This window comes from Crocuta crocuta, unplaced genomic scaffold (genome assembly GCF_008692635.1).
Source record: "Crocuta crocuta isolate KB4526 unplaced genomic scaffold, BGI_CrCroc_1.0 scaffold249, whole genome shotgun sequence".
Classification (NCBI taxonomy): domain Eukaryota; kingdom Metazoa; phylum Chordata; class Mammalia; order Carnivora; family Hyaenidae; genus Crocuta; species Crocuta crocuta.
The window spans coordinates 462,600-479,770 of record NW_027533262.1 but is presented as its reverse complement, the minus strand read 5'-3'; the positions used below and the strand labels follow the sequence as shown (position 1 = coordinate 479,770).

Genomic DNA, 17,171 nt, shown 5'->3' with positions numbered 1-17,171 from the left:
TGTAATCATCATCGTGATTATTATTACCTGTGTGGTATAATTTTCCTACATATTTCTCTCGTGTTAGGTGAAATCCTTGGTGACAAGAGTTAAATAATAAATGCCATTTTATTTTAGTGAGTAAAATCAGAAAAAAAAAAACCCCAAAAACCAGATACTTCAAAGCAGGTAGTTTTTCACTCTTTGCCCTAAGAAGCATAACTTGAAAGTTCTAATTCTGCAGGGCAAAGAAAACAATGTTTTTAAAAAGCTGTTTCTTGCTTTTGGTGGCCTACTTGTAATTATGTACAGCATTTCTTTCTTTTTATGAAAGGCTGTCCCCTGCCCACCACGCCCTCCCTCCACCCCCCACTTTGTTATTCTTAACGCAGACCTCTGTAGTCCTGAGTTCTGGGTTGATGAAGCTCCATCACTGCATGCAGGGGGCTACGTTTTCTGTGACTTAGACCTTTAAAGTGACATTGCTGAAGTCCTTCCTCTTGAGGTCCGATTCGTGCAGAGCTGGTGATGCACAGAGAGAAAGCGGTAGTTTCTTAAAAAGCTATCTCCAGGGAGTGAGGGTGCTTGGGTGAGCTCCCAAATGGAGAACTTGGGTACTCCTCTGTTGGGGAATGGGGTGGGCTTCCAGCGAGGGGCTGGGGTGGGGGGTTCTTCTTTGGAGCCAGCGTGTGGATGGGAAAGAGGTGCACGTCCTAAGTCAGCGCTGTGTTGTGTATGGCAACCTGGCTGCTTCTCCGGGCTTCCTCCCCTCTGCCTCCAATCCGCAGACCTTGTCTCTCCCCCCCGCCCGCTGCCATCGCGGGAAGCGGAGCAGGCATTGGAGTATGAGACTGCGCCCGGAGGGTTGGCGGTGGGGGGTGGTGGGCGGAGCTGCCTCTCTGGCCAGGAGGTGGGAAAAGTGAAGCGCAGCGGGTCTGAGGCACAGACCTCGCGTCGAGGCGGCGATTGCTGCTGCAGCAGCGGCAGCGCGCACCAGGACCTGGATCTTTTTTGCTCAGCCTACAAGATCTGAAACTCTTACTGCACCTCCCTCCCCCATTAGGAGTCTTTTCTCTCTGGTTCCCCCTCCCCCTCTCAACTCCCCCCTCCCCCGTTGGAGAATTTCATGCTTCTGTTAGCACCTTTTCATGATCCAGGGGACATAACAGTCCAGAGCTCCAACTGCCTCAGCTGAATTCTACTTTTGTTTTTATTTCTCCCTCGCTTCCTCTTGTTTTCCTCTAATCTGATTCACCTGCGAAGTCTGATGCTTCTGCCAGAGGGAACGAGGCATAAATAGATGCTGCTGGCCCAGAAGGCTTAGACGTCGGGAAGGAACAGCCAGAGCAGCAGGGGCGGCGGCGGCCGGAGGTCGGCGGAGCTCGTGGGACCCCATTGGGGGAATTTGATCCGAGGAAACTGAGATCGTCGGGGGAGGAGAAGCTCCCAGAGCATCGTGTCCACTTCCAGAGGGGAAGAGGGGACCGTGAAGCGGGCCTGTAGGCGTCCTCGGCTCTGCTGCACCCTGCCCTGTCCTGCCGGGATCATGGTCTGCGGCGGTCCAGGCGGGATGCTGCTGCTGCGGGCCGGGCTGCTGGCCCTGGCTGCGCTCTGCCTGCTCTGGGCGCCCGGGGCACGAGCTGCAGCCTGTGAGCCCGTCCGCATCCCCCTGTGCAAGTCCCTGCCCTGGAACATGACCAAGATGCCCAACCACCTGCACCACAGCACCCAGGCTAACGCCATCCTGGCCATTGAGCAGTTCGAAGGTCTACTGGACACCCACTGCAGCCCGGATCTGCTCTTCTTCCTCTGTGCCATGTATGCGCCCATCTGCACCATTGACTTCCAGCACGAGCCCATCAAGCCCTGCAAGTCTGTGTGCGAGCGGGCCCGGCAAGGCTGCGAGCCCATCCTCATCAAGTACCGCCACTCGTGGCCGGAGAGTCTGGCCTGCGAGGAGCTGCCTGTTTATGACCGTGGCGTGTGCATCTCTCCCGAGGCCATCGTCACCGCGGATGGAGCGGGTGAGTCCTGATCCCGCCCAGCCTCAGCCCCGACCTCTAGCCACCCCACTTCTCGGAGTTTTTGTTAACTGTTTTGGGGGGTCGTTTCTCTTAATCTTCCTCTGAGGAGCACCACTTATTTCTTCTCTCTCCCAGACTGATGCACTCCATTCCCATAGGTTATCTGTCTTTCTACAACTCGCAGTTCCTTCCATTCCCCGTCACACTTGTGCTCAACAGTGACCCTTCGCTTTCCCATGCTTTCCGTGTCCAAGCAACCACATCTTGTAGATTGATCTTTTCTTAATTTGTTTACAGCCGCTGAACTTTCTTGCGGATTCTCTTACATTCTCAGTTACCCAATCAGTACAATTTTCCATGTATTTCCTGGTTTAGCTGCTTGTCAAGATTGCATGGTGAAAACAGAAAACTGAGGCACCATTTTCTTCTAATCATTAAAAATGCCTAGATAATTTCAGTAACCTTACTCCAACCCACAGATGTTAGTGGTATGTGTTTGCTCAAAGTCCAATTTGAGCAATTACCTTCACCTTAAATTTTTCCCGTCTTTTCAATGAGATAAATTGTTATTCCATTCCAGACAAACAGCTGTGAAACATTGCTATGCACTGCTAATTAGCTTCTGTGACTTGCTCCAGCCACAGAGCTGGCGAAGTGAAATTGCTGGGCTCTTTTCACATTCCCACATGCCTTCAAGTCCTTTTGTAAGTGACATACGGATGAAAGGAGTTATATTTAAGCTGTGCTATCATCATATGCTCATGTAATGTTATTTTTAATCTCACCCATTACCCTTACTGTTATTCTCTGCAAATGTCTTTATTAATACCTTGTTTCATGCCCTTTGTACTGTGTGCACATTCATCTTCACCTTTCCCTACTGGATAGCTTGACTGTAGTTCTGCATTTAATCGCATCAGTCACAAGTTGTTTTCTCACTAGTGTTTGGTCTAATTAGGACCGTCAAAACTCTGAAGACCCCAGCTAAACCCAGTTCATTATAGTTCATTTAATTCTCACTAGCACTCCTACCAATTACCTCTCAAGTCAAATTTCACCCTTCATATAGATTGATATTTTTTATGGTTGGTTCTCTTTCATACCTTCCCAGATGAACTCTGTTATTAAATGTGATGACTCGATTGCCTCCTCTGTTCATTTCTTGGGCATCATTTTTTTCCTCCTTCTGCCGCTCAACATGCTCAGCCTAAGCTCATGCCCATAGTCCATCTGTAGGTAACAGTTCTTGGTTGTCAGAGAATTGATTTGGAAAAATTGTTTTCTGTGCACATTGACCTGCTTACCATAAAATGGAGAGGCAAAAGGTACAAATACCTGCAAAACCAAAACTGAACAGAAAGATTCCAGAAGATTTTCCATGGTCCTGCTCACTTAAATCACTCTTTGAATATACCTATTGTTTTCTTGATTTTAATCAGGAATGAAGAACTGGCTGAATAATGTAAGCAGAAAGCAATGTATTTCTTTTTAATCTTTGGGCTCCAAGAACACTTCTGAGTCACAGGCTGTGCAGATTCTGGAAGGGCCTCGTCAGTTGCTGCCCTGGTTTGCCAGACACTTAGAATCCCTTAAACGCTGGTGCTTTGCTAAGGCCAATGACTAGCAATTAGGTGGCTATGGTTCACTCTGAAATGCTTTCCTCCCCTTAAAGGAAAAGACTTGTTCCGAAACCTCTCTTCGAGATGGACCTCAAATGAGAGAGGTTTGGCAAGATGAACAAAAGCCGTGGTTACTAAGGATGGAAAACAGCTTCTTTAAGTGTCCCTGAATTACCTATCGTTGGGGACCAAATGCAGAACAACTGCCTCACTGAAGCTCTCAAATAGGACATGCATGGAAACAATTTGTCAGTAAGTGGGACCTGGTTTCTGAGATGCTTTAAAATGCCATAATAGCTATTTTGTCGACCGCATTCTTGCTGGAAAAACAGGTAGGGGTAGGTGGCAGTAGGAACCATATTTTTGTGATGGTCCCCCTTCCCCCCTACCTTTCTCACAACCTTCACTGTGAATCCAAGACCCTGGTGGCAGGTGGGAGCTTCAGGGGAGGTGGGTATGGGGAATGGAGAGGTAGATTCTAACCCGAGGGGTGCCCTGGGTTCCAAGGCTAGCTTGCTGAAAATTGCATTCCCTATCCTGGGTCAAACTGTCCGGCACCTGGAATTACTTAGTAACTACCATATGTGGCCAGTTTAATTTATGAGGCAATATACTCCTTAGTTCAGTGGGATATGATAGTTCATGAGCAGTTTTTTTTTCCCTCTAGGTATAAACAGAATCGCTTGTGTGTTATGACTAGAATCTAGCTGAATAAAAAAATGAGGTCTCCCCGAATAAAAGGGTCCACCCTTCACATTCCTTCAATGCCAAGAGGATTTTCTAGTCCTACATTTCACATGGGTCTGTTCCTCCTTGCACGGTAGGATTCCACAAACAAGTTTCGGTCCGTTTACATGGACCTAAAGGTCCATGTTGAAATGGAGCAATGCTTCAAACTACTTTTTGCTTTTGAAATACTAAGGGCCAGAATACGTTAAAAAAAAAAAAAAGAAAGAAAAAAGATCCTATCCTGACCATTTTACCAACACATTCACGTTAAATGTATTCTTTTTCTACGTTGTATATTGACTATGGAGTCGTGGCTTCATGCACAACTGCTTTATCGGAGGACTCATTGCAAAGAGTGTGGGTCAGAGCCCAGCAGGCCAGGTGTTGAATCTGGACTCTGCTTCCTAACAAGTGTTATTATAGGGAAATTATATAACCTCTCTGGTTTAAATTTTCTGACCTGCACCATGGCAACAGCACTGCCTACATCCCGCAGGCATGGTGAAGATGAAGATGAAGTTAAAGATCATGGTACCTGGGACATCGTCCCTAACAGATTGGTGCTGCTGCTACTGCTTTTTCGCCATGATTATCGTTGTTGTATCAAAATGATGTTTTCTTTTTTGAAATGGTATGTTGGTCAATGCAGATACAGCCTAGAATTTTTATTGCTTCAGCTCTGGAAAACAACCTTCACATGGGACCCAACTGGAAAAGCAGATCTTACTTCTTCTGAACACACAAGCTTAATATTTCATTTTACACAAATTAACCTGGACCTCAGGATCAAGAACAAATCCCTTTGGGAGCAACAGGAAGACACAATGAGTCTGATGGATGTCTGTTAGTTATAAATAGTTGATCTTGGAAATGTAGAGATCAAGAATTTAAGAAAACTTATGGTATGATATTTACCAGCTATTTATTCAGCACCCACGGTTCACCATGCCACGAGCTTTATGATCAATCCTCAATCATTGCTGGTTTCTGTAGTAGTGTTAGCTTGTCACCCAAATCTTGCTCAACACATTTCTCCAGCCCCTCTCTTGCTGCCTGGGCCGCGCCAGCTCTCACATGCATGCACTACTGTTTAGTCCTATCTCTGCTCTCTGAGAAACAGGCAGCCTTTTCTTCAGCCCTTGTCTCCAAATATTTGAGGGGCCAAATACCAAGAAGGAAAAATTGTTTTGTATGATGGGAGGAAAATGGAATGGAAAGGAGAAATGGAAATTTTAGATTAAGACCGGAGAGAACACAATTCTAAAGATTTTTTTGTTTTAATTTTTATTTAATTTTGAGAGAGACAGTGTGAGCAGGGGGGGGGAAGAGAGAGAGAGAGAGAGAGAGAAAATCCAAAGCTGGCTCCATGCTGCCAGCTGTGGAGCCTGACATGGGGCTTGAACTCACAAACTGTGAGATTGTGACCTGAGCCAAAACCAAGAGTCAGATGCTTAACTCACTGGGTCACCCAGGCCCCCTAAAGATCCTTCATTACATAAAATATTGAAAGGCATTCTAGGTGGGGTAGGGAAGAGACTATCTCAGAGGGTTATGGTATTTCATCACAGCTAATCTAATTAGCAGAGGTAATAAAATCTTATGTAGTCTCCAAATCTTGATTCATTTTATTTTATTTCATTCCTACCAGACTTCCAAATAGTCATTGCTATGAATAGCAAAACTGACTAAGTTCTATTTGGCTTTTCTCTTTCTACTAGATGTATAGAAAGAAGAGATCTACAGTTTTGAACAAGTAAGAATTGGTTATATTTCTACAATTGCACAGTTTTAGAGCTCTAGGCCCTTAGTTGGTATTCCAGCTTTGCCATTAACGTTAGACCTTGAACAAGTCATTCAAGGTTGACACTGTGGAGAGGCGCCTGGGTGGCTTAGTCGGTTAAGCGTCTGACTTTCGCTTAGGTCATGATCTCACGGTTCGTGGGTTCGAGCCCCGCGTCGGGCTCTGTGCTGACTGCCAGCTCAGAGCCTGGAGCCAGTTTCAGAGTGTATCCCCCTCTCTCTCTGACCCTCCCCTGCTCATGCTGTCTCTCTCTCCTAGAAATAAAAAATATTAAAAAAAAAAAAAGATTGACACTGTGGACAGACAGGAACAAAAGAACTATTCATGACTATTCATGTGAAGTGATTGATAAATGGCAAAGCACAATGTAAGTGTTTAACAACAATGTGATCAAGGAGGAGGACATGTCCTCTCAGGGATTATTAGCACAGAATAAGAACTAATAATGCTAGCATGTTCTATCTGCTCTTTTAAGTGTGTTATGCATTTCAAGTGACTATAATAACTACCTGGTATTATATGGGTATTATTATTCCCATTTCGAAGAAAAGGAAGCTGAGGCATGTAAGTGATTTGTGCAAGGTCATTAAAGTATTAAGAGAGAGAAGATTGAAGCCAGACACCATTCTCCAATACACTTCCCGTCTTAGGAAGAAAGAGGGATTCATAAGTTTTGAGAGACTCTGTGTCTTTTGACTATCAGATTGCAGTTAATGGATCAAGTTTTGTCCGTTGCATTTTGAAAGCCCACTTACATATAGCTTAAGAGAATAAAGACCGCTCTGGACAGGAATTCCAAGAGATGAGATAACTGCTTCACTGCCCTTTTGAGATAAGAGTACATTCCAGATTCTCCTGTCTAACCCTGAGCCCCACAATCTCATCATGCCACAAAGTGAACTCCTTCTTTCCTTACCCTCATCTGCCTATTCTTTTCTAATAGTTTTTAAATATGGTTACGAGGCACCGGCATACCTGTGCTTCAGGCCTAGAAGTTAGCCTTTACCTCCCACATTCAGTGGATATTACGTGTTATTGGATCGACTCTGAATCCAGTTTCCGTCCCTCCTTCTCTGATGCTACTCTCTTAGTTTGGGTCTCCACATGTGTCACATGGATTGTAGCCACAGGGTAATAATCGGCTTGTTTACCTCCAGTATTGTCCCTCTATGTTCCAACAGGGTAATCTTTCTGAAATGCCAACCTGTTGCTTAAAATCCTTTGGTGTCTATCTCTAGGCTTCGTGACTTCATCCCTTCTTACCTCTCTAGCTTCATTTCTCTCTGCTCACACTTTTTCTATTTTAGCCACACTGGAAGACTTACAGGTCCCTTGGTGAGTACTGCAGTTTCTTTCCATATCTATTACACATGAGATTTTCTATGTGGAATACCCCTCCCCCCCACCAACCTCCCCAGCTCCTTTAGGACACTTCTTCGGGAAACTTCTATGACCCATACTGGAAATTCTTGGGGCATAAAACCAAATAATGCCTGCTATTTTACGTTAGGATGATATTGTTGGAATTCCTAAGTTTAACTTTCTGAAAACAAAATTTTTTTATTACTTATATATGACCAAATAACTTTTTTTCCCCCTATAATTCTAACAACTGACTTCTAAGCACATTTAAAAATAAAAAAATATTTTTCTGTAAGAATGAAAGAAGTAAAACCACTTTCCTAGATTATATTAAAGGGTTGTATTTTCCCTAAAAGAAGTGATTTATTTTTCATTTTTATTTCATCCTTTCAACACTAAACAATTATTTTACATGTGGATTAATCTAATTTCTTCATTTGCAGCAAGATTATTTTTTATAGGTTGTATGTGTATTATGATCATTGGACTTATTTAACACTTGGATATATTTATCAAGAATGAAGTCTTTGCAGAGAATAAAAGTCATTAAATTAATGGTATATGACTAAGTTGAACCTAATGTTTCAGAAGCAAATTATTTGTTGACTGCTTGTCTGTTTATTTGATGGTTACTATCTTTCCTTGTATAGAGCTTTTTAAATACCTGATGATGATAACCAAGCCTGAGAAAGTAATTGATCAATAGTAATTTTGAGTGCTATTGTCCTAAAATGGCATTAACCACTTCTTTTTTACGTTTACTCATGATATATCCTATGAAGAAAAAGGACAGAGGAAGAAAGTTATTTTCTGTTAAGATAAACAGACGTTGACGTTACTTAACATAAAGTATTAATACAAATCTAAAACTTATATAAAAGTATTGAGTTGAAGTGGCAATAAGAATATATAGCTGGGTTCAGAAGTCTCAGCAGGGTGTTTCGCTGAGGTACTCCTATTCACTAGAGGCTGCTTTGTTTTTCTTTTTAAAAATATTTATTTATATTTGAGAGGGGTGGTTTGGGAGGGACAGAGACAGAGAGGGACAGAGAATCCCAAATATACTCTGCGCTGTCAGCACAGAGCCCGACACAGGGATCATACTCAGACTGTGAGATCATGACCCAAGTCTAAATCAAGAGTTGGATACTTAACTGACTGAGCCACCCAGGCGCCCCTACTGGCTGCTTTCTTAACTTGAAGATAGAAGAACTTTACATGATTATTATTTATCATTAATCATTACCATTTTCTGGGATTACGGGATCATGAAAAGAGTCCTGGACCATTTCCAATTATTACCACATTTATTAATTGCACTGGCTTGACTGGTCCCTGCGTGCTATGCTTTCTTTCTGCTGAAGAACTGTTTAGTTTACAGGTAAAGGGCATAAGAATGTTTTCTGAATGTTTTCCTTAGGCACTAAGAATTTAAATATATGCCAGTAATGTGTGATTTGTGTATTTATTGAAGAGATGTGTTTGCTTCTTTTAGTCATCATCAAGACCCAAGTGTTCGGTGAATACCTAATATGTGCATGGACTTCATTGTGTCAGAAATTTTATGATACTCAAAAATTTATTAAATCCTGAAATTTTATGCACAGTTGAGGAGAACTCAAAAGAGTATATCCTCTTTTAATCACATAAAATAGATCTTGTCCCTATTTGACTTGTAGGTAATAGAATGCCAAGCTCATGGCACTAATAAGAATCCACTTCCTTGAGACATTTGGGTTCTTACCCAATTAAATTCATGACTGAATTAGATTTTTATATGGAAATTCTCAAAATAATAAAAAATTGTGATTCTTTATTCTATCACTTTCAGATTTTCCTATGGATTCTAGTAATGGAAACTGTAGAGGGGCCAGCAGCGGTGAGTATATTACTATCTTCCTAGTTTTCATTTCTAGTCAAATTAGTCTTGTAACCTACATACTCAAGTCTTTAAAAAAATTTTTTTTTAATGTTTATTTAATTTTGAAAGAGAGACAGAGGGTGAGCAGAGGGGGGGCAGAGAGACAGAGACACACAGAATCCAAAGCAGGCTCCAGGCTCTGAGCTGTTAGCACAGAGCCCTATGTAGGGCTCAAAACCGTGAGATCATGACCTGAGCCTAAGTCGGCCACTTCACCGACTGAGCCACCTGGGTGTCCCATATTCAAGTCTTATCTGGGGACATCTGTATACTATATGTTTTTTAAAATATTTCTTTATTTTTGAGAGTGGGGGAGAGGGAGAGAGAGAGACAGAGAGAGAGAGGGTGAGAAAAAATCAGAAGCAGGCTCTGTGCTGACAGCAGAGAGCCTGATGTGAGGCTTGAATTCATGAACCATGAGATTATGACCTGAGCTGAAGTTGGACACTTAACTGACTGAGCCACCTAGGCGCCCCTGTACCCTACATTTTAAAATTAAACATGGGCGCCTGGGTGGCTCAGTTGGTTAAGTATTCATCTGGCTCTTGATTTCAGCTCAGGTCACGATCTCACAGTTTGTGAGATTGAGCCCCATATTGGGCTCTGCACTGACAGTGTGAAGCCTGTTTGAGATTTTCTCCCTCCCTTTCTCTGCCCCTCCCCCACTTGCACTCGAGTGCACTCCCTCTCCCTCAAAGATAAATAAGTAAAAATAAAACATTTAAATTTTTTTAATGTTTATTTCTAGGAGAGAGAGAGAGAGAGAGACAGCGTGAGCAGGGGAGGGTCAGAGAGAGAGGGAGTGACAGACTCTGAAACAGGATCCAGGCTCTGAGCTGGAAGTCAGCACAGAGCCTGACGCGGGGCTTGAACCACGAACCGCGAGATCATGACCTAAGTGAAAGTCGGACGCTTAACCGACTAAGCCACCCAGGCGCCCCAAAAATAAAACATTTAAAAAGTAAACTTAAAGAATTATTTGTATTTTATTTTAAAAATGAATATATAATAAAATTGACCTTTTGGTCATTAAAAATTGTGAAGATTTTATGAGTTGTATGAATTTTCATGCACATATAGACTTGTGTAACCACAATCAAGATACAGAATAGTTGTACCACTTCAAAAGAAACTTCCTCATGCTATCTCTTTATAATTACAAGTTTCTCCCACCCTTAACCACTGGTGATCACTGATCTATTCTCCACTATAGCTTTGTGTTTTTGAGATGATCATATAAACAAATGGAATGGTACAGTATATAACCTTTTGAGATTGGCTTATTTCACTTGTCACAATGTCTTTGAGATTCATCCAAGTTGTTGCTGCATGCAGCAACAGTTGGTTCATTTTAATTCCCAGATATTTTATTCTTTAGTCTATTACCATTTGTTTATCGATTTGCATCTTGAAGGATAATTGGGCTGTTTCTAGTTTTTATAAGTCCTAGTAGATCTACTAGCTGTTCAGTTTTGCGCTAATGGTGTGTAAATGTTCCCATTGCTGTGTGTCCTCTCTGGCATGTGGTTTATTCAGTTTTTTTATTTTTTAAATCTTCGCTGTTTTAATAGGTGTGTAGTGATAGCACATACCTATTAAAGTAGTGATCTATTCTGGATATATAGAACTATCTTTTGTTCATTGATTTTTCTCTATTGTTTCTCTATTTGCAATTTTATTAATCTCTGTTCTTCAATATTTCCTTCTTCTACTTGTTTAGGATTTACTTTGCTGTCTTTTTTTCCAGTAAGGTAGAAGCTTGGGTTATGATTTGAGACCTTTCTTCTTGTCTAGTATAGTAATTTGATGCGAAGAATGGCTTTATTTGCATCTCACAAAGTTTGATAGGTTTTATTTTAATATTTTTCAGTTTAAAATATTTTATAATTTCCCTTTAGACTACCTCTTTGACTCATGAATTATTTAGGATTGTGCTGTTAAATTTGCTGGCATTTGGAGATTTTTCTCTTTGCTTTATGTTTATATTCTAATTACACTATAGAGAACACACTTTGTATAATTTTGATTCTTTTAAATTTGTTAGGGTTTATCCTATGGCCCGGGATACGATTTATCTTGGTGAATGTTTAGTTTGCGCTTGGGGAAAAATATACATATATTCTGCAATTAGAATATATAATATAATTCTAATGTCAATTAGATTAGTTAATATTGTTTAGTACTTTTATAGTCTTGCCCATTTTCTGCCACTAGATCTATTGATCATTGTGAGATGAATGTTTAAATTTCCAAATAGTGTAGACGTTTCGATTTCTTTCGGTTATTTTTTGTTTCATGTACAGTTATTCTGAAACTCTGTTATTTGGCGCATTCACAGTTAATGTTTTTTAATGCTTATTTCTTTTGAGAGAGAGCAAGAGAGAGAGCAGTGGAGGGACAGAGAGAGAGAGAGAGAGAGAGAGAGAGAGAGAGATTCCCAAGGAGGCTCTGAACTGACCGTGCAGACATAGGGCTCGAACTCATGAACCATGAGGTCATGACTTGAGCTGAAATCAAGAGTTAGACACTCAGTTGATTGAGCCACCCACAGTTAGTATTTTTATGTCTTATTGGAGAATTAACCCTTCATAATGTAATGTCCCTTTTTATCTCTAATAATTTTCTTTGTTCTGAAATCTATTTTCTTTGATATTAATATAACTACTTCAATTTTTCTTTTGATCAGTATTTTCAAGGTGTATCTTTACCCTTTTACTTTTAACATACCTATATTATGTTTTAGACAAATTTTTGTAGACCAAAATATTTGGGTTATTTTTTTGTTGGTATTGGTTTCTTGTTCATTTAACCAATCTTTGTCTTTTGCTTGGTGCATTGAGATATTTACATCTAATATGATTATTGTTATGCTTTTATTTAGATCTACCATTTTATTATTTGTTTTCTGTTTGTTCCCTCTCTTTTTTATTCCTGTCTTCTACATCCTGATTCATGATGAATTATTTGAATCTCTTTTCTTCCTCATGCACACGTGTGTTTGTATCTCTCTGTGTTATATGTTTATCTTGTGAATATATATAATGAGAATATATATAGTTGTATTTTTTCTTTCAGCCATTAAAAATGTTTTAAACCACTCAGGGGGAATAGGGGTGCCTAGGTGGCTCAACTGGTTGAGCATCCAACTCTGGATTTTGGCTCAGGTCATGATTGATCCCAGAGTCGTGTGATCCAGCCCTGTGTTGTGCTCCACACTCAGTGTGGAGCCTGCTTAAGATTCTCTCTCTCTCCTTCTGACCCCCTCCCGTGCTCATACTCTTATTCTCTCTCTCTCTCTCTCTCAAAAATAAAAATAAAAAAAGAGGAGACTAGCCTACTGTGTTTAAACAGATGTTTTTATTTCTGTTGCTTTTTTTTCCTCAATTTCCATATTCCTTCTAACGTGAAGAACTTCCTTCAACATTTGTTTTAAAGAGGTTCTAGTGGCAATGAATTCTCTCAGTTTTCCTTTATCTGAAAATGTCTACATTTCACCTTCATTCCTGAAGGATATTTTCACTAGATATAGGATTCTGGGTTGGCAGTTCATTCACTGCTTTAAAAAGTTATTCCACTTAACTTCTGTGTTTCTCAGGGGAAATTGGTAGTCATTCAAATCATTGTTCCGCTGTATATAATGTGTCAGTTTTCTCTGGTTGCTTTCAAGACTTTTTCTTGGTCTTTAGTTCTTAGCAGTTGGATTGTGCTATGTCTGGACATTGATTTCTTTGGGTTTATCATGTTTGGGGTTAACTGCATTTCTTGAGTCTATACATTTTGCCTTTTGTCAAATTTGGGAAGCTTTCAGCAACCATTTCTTGATATTTATTTTTACAGCACATTCTCTTCTATTTCCAAGGTTATGATAGTATGAATGTAAGAGGTTTTGTTATTGACCCACAGGTCCCAGAGGCTCTGCTTGTTTCCCTTCCAGTCTTTATAATTTCTCCTGGTTTGTCTTCAAGTTTAGTGATTTGATCATCTCTATTCTTCTAGTGAGCCCATCCAGTGAATTTTTTATTCCAGTTCTTGCAATTTTCAAAGTTCAAAATTTCCACTTGGTTCTTCAGTATATCTTGTATTTTTGTTTTGTTGAGACTTTCTACTTTTCCATTCATTTCAAGAGTGTTTACTGTTTTTGGAGAATTTTTATAAGAACTGCCTTGAAATTATTGTTGGATAACTTAACATTTGCGTCATCTGATTTTTTTTCCATACAAATTGAGATTTTTCTGGTTCTTCATATGCAGAGAAATTTTTTAATTGCATCCTGGTCATTTTGATTATTATGTTCTAAGACTTCAGTTTTCATTTAAAGTTCCATAGAGAATGTTGATACAGTTTTTAAAGATGTTTGTCTATTTTTTGAGACAGAGAATGATCAGGGGAGGGGCAAGGAGAATCTTAGGCTCCAGACTGTCAGCATAGAGCCCAAAGTGGGCTTGATCCCATAAGCCATGAGACCATGACCTGAGTTGAAGTGAGAGTTGGACATTCAACTGACTGAGCCACTCAGGTGCCTCGAGAATGTTGATATTTTTATTTTAGCAGGAGCCAGTCTTATTGGGGTTAAGCAGCAAATTCTGACTTGCCTTCTGTAGGTTGTGATTTCAGTATCCATTCCATTGTCAATCTTTGCAGGGCCTTTCAGATCCATCCCATGTGTATCCTACTCAGGGACCAGTGTGAGATCAGGGCAATGATATATCTCACAGTTTAGTTTTCTAAGTCTATGGTATACTGTTCAGTGTCAGAATCATACATGCCCAGAGGTAAATCTACCAGCTCATAAGCAATTTTATGGAATTTTTTCTAAGTTCTTCCCTCTCTGTGGTCTTCTCAGTACTTTTTAGTTCCTTTGGGGCTTTTCTTTTTGGTCCTTTGGCCAGAAATCTGGCACTTTATTTATCCCACTTTGTGATAAGTACTTCCTGTGATATGTGCATCTGAAGCCAGATGGTGAAGAACAACATAATGGGGCTTTGCCCCAATCTCTGACACCTCCTTTCCAATGAGAAAGGAAGGTTCTCCAACATTAGCAGTTTAGACTCCTGAGGGCCTCCATTGGTGCAGCTGTTGTCAGCACTGCCCCAGGATTGCTTGAATGATGGGATACAAGAGAATGGAGTGTTAGAAGACCCTTTTCTCACTTCTTGAGTCAGAACTAGAGGGCGTCTCCTGAAGAACTCCGTCTGCATTATGCCCTCTTAGAGGCTATGGGCTGTGTTGTGACTAGGCTGGAGGATACCAGAGGGGGAAAATTGATGAAGCTACTAACAGTTTGAGAGTATTGGTCATTTTTCCCAATCTTTCTATTATTTACTTTTCAGAGTCCTAAGTAGTTGCTTCATGCATTCTGTAACTGTGTTCAGTGGGAAAGACATGGTAGAATCTAGTTACTCCATCTAACCATAAAATAAGCTTTCAAATGAAGTATGATGTATGTTCAAAAGCACAAAGCATAAGCATGTAGCTCAGTGACTTGTCACAAAATAAACACTGTTGTGTAACCACCACACAGGTAAAAATTTATATCATTCTGGCCTTCCAGGAGCCTCTTTGTGCCTCTTCCAAATTACTACTTCCACCTTTCTTTCCAAAGGTAACTACAAACAGAAATTCCAATGGCATACATTAATTTTGCCTAATTTTGATCTTTTATGAATGAATATATATATGTGTGTGTGTGTGTATATATATATATAGTGTATGGCTTCCTTTGCTATTATGCTGTGCATAGCAGTACTTCTGAATTTTCATAGCTGTGTAGAATTTTATCATATGAATATATCCCACTCTGTTCTAATGTTCCTGGATATTTGGCTTGTTTCTAGTTTTAATTTCTGTGACTAATGTACATTTGCTCCTATAAGAACATTTTAACTGCAATTAGTTATAAATACCTTTTCTATTTCACTTTCCTCTAGTAACTTGCACTGAATTGGGTCTGTGTGTCCTGCTTTGTAAGGTGTCTTATATGTGGAAGTGCAGCATTTACTTTATTGAGTTGGAAATAACTTTGAAATACCAGTTTTCATTAGATCGTGATAGTTTTCACTGTTGATTTCCACAGAATCTTGTCAAAGTGACAAGTGTTTGACCAGAGGCAATGGCTGTTGAAGGGGCACAACAAACATCTTTTAAAAAACAGAAGTGAATGAAAATGATTTATTTAGAATTATTTCATCACCTTCTTGATACAATTGAGAATGTTTTTCAGTGTCGTAAAATCAGCTGGAAATTACTGGTGTCCAGCAATGTTTCTGTTTTAATGATCACTTCTGTTGAATTTGGTCAAAACAAACCACAAAGCTCATTTGTATACTACAACTGGGAAGTCAAAAGTTTTAGTCAAGTGCATACATGTGCTATCAATTTGTGCAAAAGTTATGGTTATAATAATATAGCACTTCAGTGTGTAAACAAAAGACGACATCAACAACACTATAAATAATATACAAAAATAGTTCAATGTGTAAAAAAAAAAAAAAACTACCTAGAATGAATGTAGTGTTCCTGGGCTTCATGTTTACTGTTCCTCTTTTATAAATGTTTTCCTGTTCCCTGGTATAATGGGAATGGTGAAAATAAACCAACAAACGGGCAAAACCAAGCTTATTCTGCACGGACCTATTCACACATTCTGTAAAGAAAATATAAATTATTTTCTTTCTACTCAAAATTTTATGCTTTGGAAAAATGTTGCTGCTGAGGTTGATAAAACAGGAAATGGGGAAGATACAAAAACGTAACCCACATTCAAACAGCTTTCAAAAGTGTCGAGCTGTTTCTGCCTGGAATTTGGAAAAGAAATTCTTTCACTCTAGTTAATTTATCCTTTGCCTGGAAGCTTAACAAGTTTTTTTTTTTTTTTTCTTGAGATAATGACTTTGTCTCCACAGTTTCCAGTTTGCGAGTGTGCTCTACTAGTGTAAACCCACTGTCCTAATAAGGAGTACACCATCTCTCATAACATGGCATGTGGGGAAAAACAATTTCAGTTTATTCTACTGGCCTATCACATCAACCAGAAAATCAAGGCAGGTATTCAAATGATACAATGAAAAGATATGTTTTTTTATTAAAATGATTGTGAAAAAGAATTCTCCCCATTTTCTACTTTGTGATGGTGACCGATTTGTGAGTTTTTTTTAAAAAAAGTGTAGTTTTATTTTTATTTTTACTTTTTTGAGAGAGAGCAAGCTTGCAGATGAGCAGGGGAGGGGAAGAGGAAGAAGGAGAGAGAGAATCCCAAGCAGGCTTCATGCTCAGTGTGGAGCCTGAAGCTGGGGCTGGCTCTCACGACTATAAGATCATGACCTGAGCTGAAATCAAGAGGCAGATGCTTAACTGACTGAACCACCCAGGCGCCCCTTGTGAGTTTTTATATTTGAAAAACAAAAATTTTTCTAGAGAGCAGATGTAGTTGGTAAATTCTGACACTAATGAATTACAGGAGCCTAACCCAATTACTTCTCTGGTTTATTTCTGAATATAAAGTCAGACTGTATTGACCTCAGAGGTCCTGTGTGATATATTTTTGAATTAGGGAAACATTAGCCGTATCCCCTAGTGTAAGCTGGGTACCCTACAGAGGTTTTACTAACATCTCCCTGCCCCTATTTCAAAGGTGCGTTAGAGAAACTCTTCTGGGTGGCTGAGGAACTAGTGATTCCTGACTGCCTGCACCTGCCATGCCTGCCCCAGCCACACCTTCTTTTGGGGATGGCCTGTGC

The 17,171-nt window shown here is 40.2% G+C and overlaps 1 protein-coding gene across 1 annotated transcript in view; it reads left to right on the top strand.

The window, feature by feature from the left end:
* Positions 1–915: 915 nt before the first annotated feature.
* Positions 916–17,171, top strand: part of FRZB (frizzled related protein) — a 36,831-nt gene continuing 20,575 nt past the window's right edge. The window contains exons 1-2 of the mRNA XM_077747555.1: positions 916–2,003; positions 9,346–9,393. Of these exons, the coding sequence (XP_077603681.1) occupies positions 1,526–2,003; positions 9,346–9,393 (526 nt within the window). The 5' untranslated portion in view covers positions 916–1,525. The remainder of the gene's footprint in view (positions 2,004–9,345; positions 9,394–17,171) is intronic.